The sequence below is a fragment of the Acanthochromis polyacanthus genome, chromosome 18, assembly GCF_021347895.1.
Source record: "Acanthochromis polyacanthus isolate Apoly-LR-REF ecotype Palm Island chromosome 18, KAUST_Apoly_ChrSc, whole genome shotgun sequence".
Classification (NCBI taxonomy): domain Eukaryota; kingdom Metazoa; phylum Chordata; class Actinopteri; family Pomacentridae; genus Acanthochromis; species Acanthochromis polyacanthus.
The window spans coordinates 24,277,966-24,290,882 of record NC_067130.1 but is presented as its reverse complement, the minus strand read 5'-3'; the positions used below and the strand labels follow the sequence as shown (position 1 = coordinate 24,290,882).

General features: G+C 40.2%; 1 protein-coding gene across 1 annotated transcript in view; it reads right to left on the bottom strand.

Annotated features, from left to right (window-relative positions):
• The window catches only part of chd1 (chromodomain helicase DNA binding protein 1), a 44,213-nt gene that overhangs the window by 18,219 nt on the left and 13,077 nt on the right, over positions 1 to 12,917 (bottom strand). Inside the window, exons 8-18 of the mRNA XM_051938364.1 lie at positions 10,127 to 10,227; positions 9,857 to 10,035; positions 9,549 to 9,673; positions 8,939 to 9,155; positions 8,145 to 8,234; positions 7,822 to 8,012; positions 6,378 to 6,566; positions 4,385 to 4,547; positions 1,857 to 2,009; positions 1,444 to 1,515; positions 1,199 to 1,348 (exon numbers count right to left, since the gene is read on the bottom strand). Coding sequence (XP_051794324.1) covers positions 1,199 to 1,348; positions 1,444 to 1,515; positions 1,857 to 2,009; positions 4,385 to 4,547; positions 6,378 to 6,566; positions 7,822 to 8,012; positions 8,145 to 8,234; positions 8,939 to 9,155; positions 9,549 to 9,673; positions 9,857 to 10,035; positions 10,127 to 10,227 — 1,630 coding nt within the window. The remainder of the gene's footprint in view (positions 1 to 1,198; positions 1,349 to 1,443; positions 1,516 to 1,856; positions 2,010 to 4,384; positions 4,548 to 6,377; positions 6,567 to 7,821; positions 8,013 to 8,144; positions 8,235 to 8,938; positions 9,156 to 9,548; positions 9,674 to 9,856; positions 10,036 to 10,126; positions 10,228 to 12,917) is intronic.

Sequence of the window (12,917 nt, the reverse complement as noted above, 5' to 3'; positions counted from 1 at the left end):
TTTGGAGTTTGATTGATTAAAGCGGAGCAACTGAATGCACAATGACGCACATGCTTGGAGCCTTCTGGACGGAGATGGATGAAATTTTTTCAATGGTACATTTCCATGCGCCGGAAATCCGGCGCGACGCCGGAAAACTTTAAGCCCTGCATACTGTATATATCAACAGACAGCATCTGTACTGTTCCGTGGATTTGGATAAATTAAATAATTTCTTTTTACTGGGAATGATCCGAGAAAACGAGGAAGCTCTTCTATTGCCACATAGCCATGTAATACTGCAGTAATGTGATAATTAAAATGGTGGTACAATATAGAAGTATTCAGTTACTTGATTATTTTTTTCTGCTACTTTACACTTTATACTACATTTTAGTGGGAAATGTACTTTTTACTCCATTTATACCTGACCACTTGCTTGTCCTTGAGATTAAAAATTGTAATACAAAACATGTCATGATCTTATGCATATAAGGCTCTATAATGAAACTGTGCAAGTTGCTGAAATTTGTACCAGCTGCAACAAAAATTTAACTCACCTTACAACTATAACTCTATACTTTTACTCAAGTCAATTTTAAGTGGAAGTCTCTAACATGTAACAGAGTATTTCTAAATTGCAGAATTTTTGTTCCTTCCATATCTAGATAACTGCCTAATGTGGAGTTCACTGCTGTCCTCACCACATCATTGTCCGTAATCTTGCCTACACATTAAGCTCTATCAGGAATGATGGAACATTTAATCTCCATCACTTTGTGTTAATGCCAAACTAATGTTTTCTCACTGCTGTTTTACAAAATGCTTTAGTGTTTCTAAGGCATAAGTGCATTGGTTAGCACTGTCACTTCACAGTTCGAAGGTTCTGGGTTCGAATCTTGGAAGGATCTTTCTGTGTAGTTGTGAATATGAGTGTACTTGGCTGTCTGTCTCTGTGGCCCTTTGATGAACTGCCGACCTGTCCAGGTGTGCCTTGCCTTCCCCCTAAGTCAGCTGGGATAAACTCCCAATCCACCACTTTACCTTACAGAGGATAAAGCAGTGGATAGGTGTGTGGGTGTGTGGGTGGGTGGATGGATGGATGCTTCACTGGCCATCAATTCTAAGGTTTTTATGGCTTCTGATATTGATCACAGCCTGCAAAAAACAACAAACACATACAAGTGGAAATGGATCGAGATTTGTGATTTCTGCTGACCTGTCTTTTCTGTCCGATCCTGTGGGCTCTGGCCTGGGCCTGGAGGTCATTTTGAGGGTTCCAGTCTGAGTCAAAGATGACTACTGTATCAGCTGATGCCAGGTTGATGCCCAAACCACCAGCACGTGTTGATAACAAGAAGCAGAAATCCTGTGTGCACAAGTTGAAGTTCACTTTGAGTAAAAGTTATAGTTTATTATTCATTATACTTATTGACTGTGTCCAGAGCATTGAGTTTGCTATACCTCTGAGCCCTCAGCATTGAAATGATCCAGCGCCTGTTTCCTCATCTCCCCTTTAATGGAACCGTCTAATCTCTATATAAAATTACAACATCGTAAATTGAAACATTTATAATGGAACAAAATTCTCCAGTTGCTTTTGAGAAACAAAACTGTGTGTGTAGGTACTAGGGCTGCCCCGAATAGTGGTTTCTGGTCTCTGGATATTCGGGCCCTATTAATGACGAACATCCGAATATTCATTCCGCCTGGGTCCAAATTTTGCCTTCGTTTTGTCTTCAGTTAAACTGCGCGAATATTCGGATACCAAAATTAATATCCGGATACCACCGTAGCGAATGAATATTTGGATATTCGGGTCCAGCCCTAGTAGGTACAGTATGTATTTTTGTCATGTGAGAGTAGTGTGAAGCTACCTGAAAGTAGAACTGCCGGCTTCTTAGGTATTCAGCCAGGATATCCAGCATCCGCACCATCTGAGAGAAAATGAGAACTCTGTGGCCTCGCTCCTTCAAACGCACCAGCAGCTTATCCAACAAAACCAGCTTTCCACTGCACCGGACCAGTTGCTGTCAGAGGAAAAGAGGAGCTTACATTTTTTGGCAAATTCTCATCAAAAAATATAATGAAATCCACGTTGTATGTCCACAACTGTGTTCATCTGATATACTGATGAAAATAACTCTACCCCCGGAAAAATAAATAAATAAAAAAATCACCACAAGTAATGTAAGTTATTGCTCATTTAACCCTTGCCCAAACACCTGAAGTTAGTTGGATAATCACCGATTTGATATAATTAACCCTCCATTGAGGGTTGAGTATTGTTGGTTTTATGATGAATATGATTCCACTCCTGAATATTCATTCAGGCTTTTGAACAAGTCTCGATTGCTGTTCTTTGATGGGCAGTTAAGGTTACTACATCAACAAAAATCTGACTTTGCATTCATGCATGAGTAATCATAATCTAATGAAATACACTTTATTATAGCATAACAGTCATAGGATATATATAATGTTTACTTTTATTACTGAAACACATACACGGCAACAGGAAATTCTGATTTCAGCTGAAAACTATTGACTTGACGGGGGGGGCCTGAAGCTGAGAGATAAAAATAGAAGTCAGTTAGACTGATAAAAATGATCAAAAACATAATAATACTGCACTTGTTTAAGTCAGTAAATTTAATAAAAAGTTAACTTACATGTTCTTCAATCTTTTCTCACTATCTTCAGTTCAAAATATTTTACAAATCTATAAGAGTTCTATACTACTATGTACACTATCTCTTTGCAGCAAGCTGTGCAAGTCTCTGGACACTCTTCCTTTTCAACTCCTGCTGGTGGGTTTTTCTTGCAGCCATTTCCTTCTCTTTCAAGGTTTCTTTTGCCTTGGCACTTGAAGTAGCTGTTGATGCTGCTAGTGTAACTAGACCCTCCAGAAAAACGCGATTATGCGATCGCATGAATTCCCACATTAATCACCAAAATGCCGCTGATTATGCGGGGGTCAATTATTTCCCAAAAGGCCGCATAATCCCCGCAAAACAGCGCATAATTCCCGCAAGAATCTCACATTTCCACGAAAAAAAGAGAGAAATATGCGGGTCCCGCTTGATTTCACAATTTCCGCATAAAATGAGAAAACGATAACCAATATAAATGGAGTTGTGAGTGAGTTTTTATACGCCCGGCCTGACGTCATCAGTTCGTGCATTCACACACACACTAGAAGCACGAGCTGATGCGGAGCGCAATGCCAGTGTTGCCAACTTAGCGACTTTCTCGCTAAATCTAGCGACTTTCCAAAGCGTCCTAGCGACTTTTTTTTTGTCAAAAGCGACTAGCCATAAATCTAGCGACTTTTTCTGCCGTTTTGGAGACTGACAGGTAAACTCGGATCATTCTGCAGTTACTGTCCTCAACAAGCAGCAGGTGCTGCAGTGAGCTTCTCCCCCTCCCAGAGCACAGGCTGTCAGTCCAGTAAGCCCGCAGCAGTCCCAGTGTCTGATTAGAAGACACATCCTTCCGCGGACAGACGGCAGGTGAATCGCGCATATTTTTGCATATTTCACAACTATTCACTTGAGTTTCGTTAACATCGGCGACAATAAAGTACCTAACCCCCCCTAAAATTTTCTTAATGGATTTAGACGATTCACAGAAATGTTCAAATTTGAAATTAAATCTGCGGATCCGCGGAAAATTGCCATGTATGGAAACACAAATTGATTATACTTAAATTGTTAATACAGGACTTTCAGTGTAGTAGTATTATTACTTACACTTTAGTACTTGCTCCATTATTGTGCATCTCTGGCTATCAGTTAATAATTTCCAGTTAATATACGAATAAATATACAGTCATGACTAATAGTTTACATACACTTGTCAAGTGTAAGTGTAGGCAATCCCCCGGACCATGCCGACTGAAACAATCAACCAATAGACATGGCAAACTACATCTGGTGAGTCACACTAATATCGCGATTGGATCACCAGGTCATTGTAAATGTATTTTAGGTGTTTGTACACTGTTTGTATGAAACTAGGGCAAATAAAATTTCTTTACAAACCAATAAGCTAAACCATAATTTTAATTTCATAATGGTGACCTTGAAATCTAAATTTTTCAAAATGTTTTAACTTGGGACCAATTCTCAAGGCCTGACATTCATGACAAAGCAGCTAGAGTTGATGCAATGTCTGCTTTAAAATTACTTTTCCAACCTGTCTTCCTTAAAAATTTACATGCACAGCAATTTTTCAGTTTCAAACTTAATCTGATTTTGATTATTATGAGTTCAGCAAAGATTCAGATTGCTGCAAACATGTCGCTAAATTTATTTGGGTTTCTTAGGACTAAGATTTTGTAGATTTTGGCAGGTAAAACCTTAACATAAACTTTAAGGTTGCAACACAATAACAACATACACACCTGTAAAGCTTCAGCTTTGTTGAGAAACTCATTGTCCTCTGGGGGCTTAATAAGGTAACAGTGGTTACAACACTTCTTCAGCTCCATCATGATGTTGAGAAAGCCTGACGTGCTGCCTTTGGTACCTTTACTCAGAGCTTTGTAGTTCCTGGTCAGGATCCATCTGATCACAAAAAGACATGTGATTCTTACAATAATATTTACAAAATGTCTAGCAGCAATTATACTTACTAGAAATGTTATCTTCACAGCTAAGTGAATAAGCAAGAGGTGAATAAAGGTCATTTGTTTGAAATATTACAAGGCTCATATACACACTCGTGTGTTCCGCTTTTGTTGCCAAAACAGCCCTGACCTGTTGTGCAATGGACTCCACAAGACCCCTCAAGGTGTGCTGTGCTATCTGGCACTAAGATGTTAGCAGCAGATACTTTAAGTCCTGTAAAATGCGAGGTGGGGCCTCCATGGATCGTTTGTCTAGTACATCTGCTGGACTGGATTCAGATCTGGGGAATTTGGAGGCCAAGTCAACACCTCAAACCATACCTGAACCATTTTTGCTTTGTGGCATGGCGCATTATCCTGCTGAAAGAGGCACTGTCATCAAGAAATAACTTGGACCGTAGTCCAGTTCTGATGCTCAGGTACCCATTGTTAACGCTTTCAGTGGTGCACAGGGTGTAACACGGGCATCCTGACTGGTCTGAGGCTGTGCAGCCCCCTATGTAGCAAACTGCAATGCACTGTGTATTCTCACACCTTTCTATCAGAACCGGTATTAACTTCTTCAGCAATTTGAGCAACACAAGCTCATCTGTTGGATAGGACCACACAGGTCAGCCTTCGCTCCCCATGTGTATCATTGAGCCTTGGCTGCCCATGAGCCTGTTCACCACTGTACCTTCCTTGGACCACTCTTGATAGATACTGACCACAGCAGACCAGGAACACCTCACAAGATCTGCAGCTTTGAAGATGCTCTGATCCAGTTGTCTACCCATCACAATTTGACCCTTGTCAAACTCACTCATAATCCTTACACTTGCCTATTTTTCTTGCTTCTAACACATCAACTCTGAGGACAAAATGTTCACTTGCTGACTAATATATCCCAATCCACTAGCAGACTCCCCGATGAAGAGATAATCAGTGTTATTCACTTCACTTGTCAGTGGTCAGAATGTTATTCCTGATTGATGTATATGCATATCTATGCATAATGTACATGTACACACATTTACACATGTGTACGTGTACACACACACACCTTACTTTCTCAGTTGAAAAAAATTCCAAATATGTGATAGCAATTGTAGGCAAGTATGGCAGCTTTGAGTCTGGCTGTAAATATCAGTCATTTCCCATGGTTGATGTGATAGCTATCCAAAATACACATACTCAGGTTCCAAAGTATGTTTTGGAGAAAAATTTGGAGCAAAAACACTTTTCATTATTTCATCCGTTCTTGTTTGGACACAGACATGAAGTGGTACTGTCCACAAAAACGTAAGTACAGAGAAGAACATAGACAATGGAAAGTATAATATTCCCATGTTGAAAAGAAAATCTGCAACTTTGTTTCAATGGTGGTTGCATTGCTGAAGCAGAGGTAAACCAAAGTATGTATCCTACTGGTCTTCCTGGCTGATATTTCAATAGCCCCCTTCAGACAGACTCTCCTGAAATAAAGGCCAAAAAATTCCACCTTGAACAGTATGTGGAATGGAGCTTTTTCCCCAACATTAACACATCCACACCACAGGAATTGGCACTATTTTGCTGGTGCACTGAAGCTTCGGAACACAGCCTAATGTGCTTGCCAATTTGGATAAAAATGAACAGTGGCCACGTCTTGTAACAAACTCATTACATATCAAAATTTTGTCCACATTACAGCCTGGCAGTCAGTACACATCAAGGTAAGTTGATTTGAAGGGGCATAATGATGACAAATACTGCATTTTTCAAATTAAAGGTAGAGTTCAGCTCTTACTTGTAATATTGTTTTTGGATAGCACTCATCTCTACTCTGAGGATCTGCTCCACTTTAGCTGGAAGGGATTTCTCCACATCCTTCTTGACACGGCGCAATAGAAAAGGTTCCAGCTCTTTGTGTAAACTGGTGTAGCCCGAGTCTCTACCTTTTCCATGCTCCTCCTCAAAGAGCTCCCAAGAGTGAAACCTTGAGAAACAATACAAAAAACACATCAGCAATTCTGCAGTGATATAGCAAAAGCAAAACATAGAAAATGTGTGGAAGTTTAACCTTTCTTTTTTGTATAAAGTGCCCTAAATGTGCATTGGCATTCTAGTGTTTAATACAGTTAAGACCCAAATTATTCATACCCATGCCAAATTTTGACTTATAGGATTTTTTTTAAACAAAATGTTCCTTGTAGATGTGTAAATGTAGAAATGTCAAACTAAATCTGAACGGAAATAAAAGACAATAAGGCCTTGATTATATTCCCTTGCAGACAGTGTACACAGACAGCTGTGGATATCACAGATGCTCAATTCAGCATCTGTGGTGTTTGCAGCTGTCAGTTCTACTTACAGCACACGAATTACTAGTCTGTACACAATAGAACAGTGTCTACAAATTCTGTGAAGTCACACTACTGTCCTTGTAGCATAGTGGCAGCATATTTTTCTTTGACTCTTACTAAAAATGTCATGTCCATAATTTTTAATTCTTATACTGGGTTTGAATGCTTCTCCAAATGTTTTTGCCAAATGAGAGTTACATTCTTGTGTCCAAAGAACTTTATTTCTGTCTTATCTGACCGCACAATTGATGTCCAAAAGCTCGTTCCAGGTGAACTTCGCAGAAGTTAGGTGAACTTTTGTGTTCCCGTTTTTGGACAATTCAAGTCCTCCATGGTCAGTGTCCATGGAGACCTGCCCTGTGAATATCTAGTGGAGCTCCTGTCTTGAGATGTTGGTAGCAGAACTACTCAAGAATGGTCTTAGTGGTGATCCTTGGATTTTTCTTTATGTTGCTCAGGATGGTAGGCAAGCAGTGTGCATGTTAGCTCTGTCGTAACTGGTATGCGTGAACGGGTGAATGACAAACACATTGCAAGCACCACTAAGGTAGAGAAGCGAGCAGACCATTTGATTATGCTTTCCAATGTGGCCACTGGCACAGCTCTATGTGGACCCACAAAAGCCAGAATACAATTTTTGCTTTTTCAGCAATTGTACTCTCCAAGACCTGTAAAATCACCTTGATGTGAGTCAGAATCGGTGAAGTCTCTAACACCAAGATAAAAAGCATCATTTCTTCAATTCTGGTTCTGGTACTTTGAACCATCTATTGTGGTTACTTTTAACCACACCACAGAGCACTAAACACATTCAAAGTCACATGCAGCAAGTTGAGCACTTCAGTCACAAGGGTTATCTTTAAAAGCAGCAATTCAAATATGGCTTACTTCTCAGGCATAATGAAGTGCAGCAGGGACCAGAGCTCTTTCAGGGAGTTTTGCAATGGTGTTCCTGTGATCAGAAGCCTGTGATTGGACTTGAAGTCGATCATTGTCTTGTAGAGGAGGGAGTCATCATTTTTCAGACGGTGCGCCTCATCCACACCAATAAAGGCCCAGTTAACACTTCCCAAAAATGACTGGAGAAAAACACATTCTTTTACAAGTCTTACATCACACTACACAGCAACAGCACTGAACTGTACCATTAAATACGTGTTGACAAAAAGTGACAACAGGAAGATCCATGATGAAGTGAATTCGCTGCTAACCTTGTCTTTGAGAAGAATCTCATATGTCGTGAGAAGGATGTTAAATTTCAGTCTCTTGCTATGGACATGTATCCACTCATGTGTTCGGATCTATTAAAAGAAAGCACAGGAGGAAGTGAAAGCATACATCTCTATACATTTTAACTTTCAATTACTAGAAGGGGTAGGGAGTATTGCTTGTATCATTTTCCTTCTGATTCCAATTCTGTTTATCAATTCCAGTTAAAAATACTGTCAATTCCAATTCTTTAAGGGAAAGGTGGTTGGAGTTACTACTACAGTAAGATCATGCTTTAAAATTCATTCATCAGTATCAATGATGATGATGTAATAAATTGTACTACAGTATGACAGTCATAGGAGACATTTTTCAGCTTTGAGCATTGTTACTTTAAAACTATAGTACAACTCAATCACAAAACAGTGTTGTTTACCAGCAAATTAAGCAATTCAGCAATGGCTGAGTAGGTTAACAGAATGATGTTGGACAAACATTGTATTCAGACAGAAATGCATTAGGAAATAGGAGGTCACACAGGTATTCAGCTCACATGACTAATGGCAAGGCAGATAAAAAAGAAATGAAACTCTCTTATTGATTCCTTTGACCTCAGTAATTTAGAAATCTGTTCTAAGTTCAATCCACTTCCCGATGCCCAATCCTAATTTTACGAAAAAAGGCACATAAAATTGCAGCAGTATAGCTAAATTTTATGAAGTTTTTCCACAGACATGACCTGGTGCAAAGCCTTGACATCTAATGTGTATCTAAGAATATGTTTGAACCACCATACCATGTTTCTGCTGCTAATGTCTCCCAGGTAGACCACAACATTCATCTGAGGGGCCCATAGGTGGATTTCTCGCTGCCAAGATGTTAGCGTAGAGAGAGGCACCACTAGCAAGAAAGGCCCATACAGTTGGTGCTCATTAAACAGGTAGTTCAGGAAGGAGATAGTCTGGATGGTCTTCCCTAAACCCATCTCATCAGCAAGGATACAACTGTTGCCTCTATGAATTAGGACAGAGTGGAGGAGAGAAACAGAACATGTTAGATTGTATACACACCCCAAACTGACAGAACATTCAGGATTTAACAATGGGATATATGCCAGGTGTCCCTTAGGTTCCATTATTGCTGGACAAGGATTTGAGGAGTGGGAAACAATCTTTCCTCAAAGGAAGTAGTTGTCTTGTGGACATTATCATACAGTAGATGCCAGTTTGTTTTACAAAAGTAAAAGTTGGTGGATGTAGCTTCATCAATTCTTAAACTTTCAAACACTTAATCTGAAGCATACATATTAAGACCCTTATTACCAAAAAGCCAATTTAACTCCCCATCCCCACCCCCCACAGTTACAAAATGGAACTTCAAACTATTTCAGGATTGTTGAGTCATACTTGCACCAGGAGTGGGCCATCCAGTTCAAACTATCCAACTGGTAGTCTCTGAGCTCTAGTCCTTCACCTCCTATGTAAGCTGGCTGTTTCTTCATTGGTACAAATCTCGGTCTCTGTTTCAGCACCTAAAGGAAAGAACATCAGCTGCTGAGATCAGTGTTTAAGACAGCGTAAAAATCAGTTACGTTTATTTTGGATTTAAAAATTACACAAGTGATACTAACAAGCTAGAAAAAATGAATGAAAACTTCACTGCTATACCAAGGTGTATAGCACTAACAAAATACTACCACTGTAAGGAGAGTTACCTTGCAGTCTCGAGATGGAATGGTCTTGGACTGGTTTCTGCTCATGTAGTCATCAATGCATTTCTGGAACTTTTTAGCAATCAGAGCACCATCTTCCCAGCTACATTCTGAATATGGTAAACCCTGCCACTTGCACAGGTAGTCTGGGTAACCAGCCGCTGACTTCTGATTTGAATGTCCTGCTCAAAAAGATTCAGAAAGCCATTTAGTTACACAAATCAAGTGGTTACATTACATTCAGAGTAGATAGCTTTATACAGACAACAATACCTATGATTCGCTCTACAAGCTGGTACTGAGAGTGCAGGTCATCCATTAGTTCTTCTTGACAATTGAAATATTCTATATCCTCCGGTGAAGCTGCCTTTAACCTGATAGATGGGGGAAAATATCAGAAGTTAAAACAACCTGTATTCCATTCCTAAATGTTTAGAGGACGGCAAATTTGGGGCTTGAGTCAAACTATTAAAATTCTTAGGAGTACCAGTACAAAATTTAGTAGCATGAATTAAGTCAACATGCAGCACAGCACATCCATATTATTTCCATCATAACTATATTACTGATAAATGTTGGGTCTGCAAATGGTCCATTAACAGACTTAGCTGTTTGCTGATTTGTTGTCAAAAGAAATGTCACAAAACAAAGAAGTACTTAAAAACAATGTGTGAACAAGGGTGTCAGGAGGAGTTTGGACTCGTAAGACACGAGTCCCATGAAAACAACATTTTTACTTTTCCTCTCCATCTTCATTATCAGGGATTACTATATCAGTGTGCACCAATGACGTCGGACCATCGGTCAAATCCGATTTGCGTACCAAAAGTCCGGTAAAACTTACATTACCGGTCTCATGTCCGGTGTAATTTTTTTCCTGTAAATCACCCTAAAGTCGCCGACAATCACCAAGGGATAATACAACATCGGGGGACAGCAATTTTGTATGATGACGTTATGTCACATGAGCACGTCATGATTCCCAGCACGCACAGTGATTTCCGGTTACAAGTACACAGGGATGGGATCCACAAATTCTGATCCCCAAGTCGTTGACGGGGGGGGCGGGATGTGTGTGGCGGCGGCGGCGGCGGTGCGGCGGCGCAGCGACTTCCAATTGCTGGGCCGTTTACAATCGAACGACAGCTTGTTAACGTCGTTAGCAAGCTATCGTTAACGTCGTTACCATCTCGCGGGAGTATCAATAAAGTGTTCAAACTTGAAATGAAATTCGTGGGAATCCGTGGAAAATTCCCATCCCTGAGTACAAATTCAAGTTTCTGCAGCAGCATGTGAAAGTAGCGCCAAAACGAAGCTGAGAGCTGTTTTTCTGGTCAAATTGGACGTGTATGGTGAGTAATTCAATGGTAAAAGTGGATGGTGGTATGGTAGAATGGTGTGGGAGGGTGTAGTGACGGTGACAGTGCATGTAGATGGTAATTTACCAGTTGTACAATGAGAGAGGGTGGATTCTGAGCAAGATTTGGCTGTTGCTATGAGAGTATGGTAGGTTATTTCATGGATTAAGGTATTTAAGGGTTGATGGTGGGATGGTAGAATGGTGTGGAAGGGTGTAGTGACGGTGACAGTGCATGTAGATGGTAATTTACCAGGTGTATAATGAGAGAGGGTGGATGCTATGAGAGTATGGTAGATTATTTCACGGATTATGGTATGCAAATGTCATACATGAATCTATGATACAGGACAAATGGGTCGGGGTATTTTAATATTCGTAGAAGGAATAATAGATAATAATAATAATAGGTAATAGAATATTCTGATATTAAGCTCGATTGTAGACAGGTATTTTGCAAACACTGTAAACACACACACACACACACTAATATATGTTAGAGAAGCAGATAATGGCAGTAAAGTCAATTATTTTAATAATTTGAAGAGACAATATATGATTACACTATATATATATATATACAGTGCCTTGTGAAAGTATTCAGCCCCCTTGAACTTTTCAACCTTTCGCCACATTTCAGGCTTCAAACGTAAAGATATAAAATTTTAATTTTTTGTCAAGAATCAACAACAAGTGGGACACAATCGTGAAGTGGAACAAAATTTATTGGATATTTTAAACTTTTTTAACAAATATAAACCTGACAAGTGGGGCGTGCAATATTATTCGGCCCCTTGCATTAATACTTTGTAGCGCCACCTTTTGCTGCAATTACAGCTGCAAGTCGCTTGAGGTATGTCTCTATCAGTTTTGCACATCGAGAGACTGAAATTCTTGCCCATTCTTCCTTGCAAAACAGCTCGAGCTCAGTGAGGTTGGATGGAGAGCGTTTGTGAACAGCAGTATTCAGCTCTGCCCACAGATTCTCGATTGGATTCAGGTCTGGACTTTGACTTGGCCATTCTAACACCTGGATACGTTTATTTGTGAAACATTCCATTGTAGATTTGGCTTTATGTTTTAGATCATTGTCCTGTTGGAAGATAAATCTCCGTCCCAGTCTCAGGTCTTTTGCAGACTCCAACAGGTTTTCTTCCAGAATGCTCCTGTATTTGGCTCCATTCATCTTCCCATCAATTTTAACCATCTTCCCTGTCCCTGCTGAAGAAAAGCAGGCCCAAACCATGAGGCTGCCACCACCATGTTTGACAGTGGGGATGGTGTGTTCAGGGTGATGAGCTGTGTTGCTTTTACGCCAAACATATCGTTTTGCATTGTGGCCAAACAGTTCGATTTTGGTTTCATCTGACCAGAGCACCTTCTTCCACATGTTTGGTGTGTCTCCCAGGTGGCTTGTGGCAAACTTCAAACGAGACTTTTTATGGATATCTTTGAGAAATGGCTTTCTTCTTGCCACTCTTCCATAAAGGCCAGATTTGTGCAGTGTACGACTGATTGTTGTCCTATGGACAGACTCTCCCACCTCAGCTGTAGATCTCTGCAGTTCATCCAGAGTGATCATGGGCCTCTTGGCTGCATCTCTGATCAGTCTTCTCCTTGTTCGAGGTGAAAGTTTAGAGGGACGGCCGGGTCTTGGTAGATTTGCAGTGGTCTGATACTCCTTCCATTTCAATATGATTGCTTGCA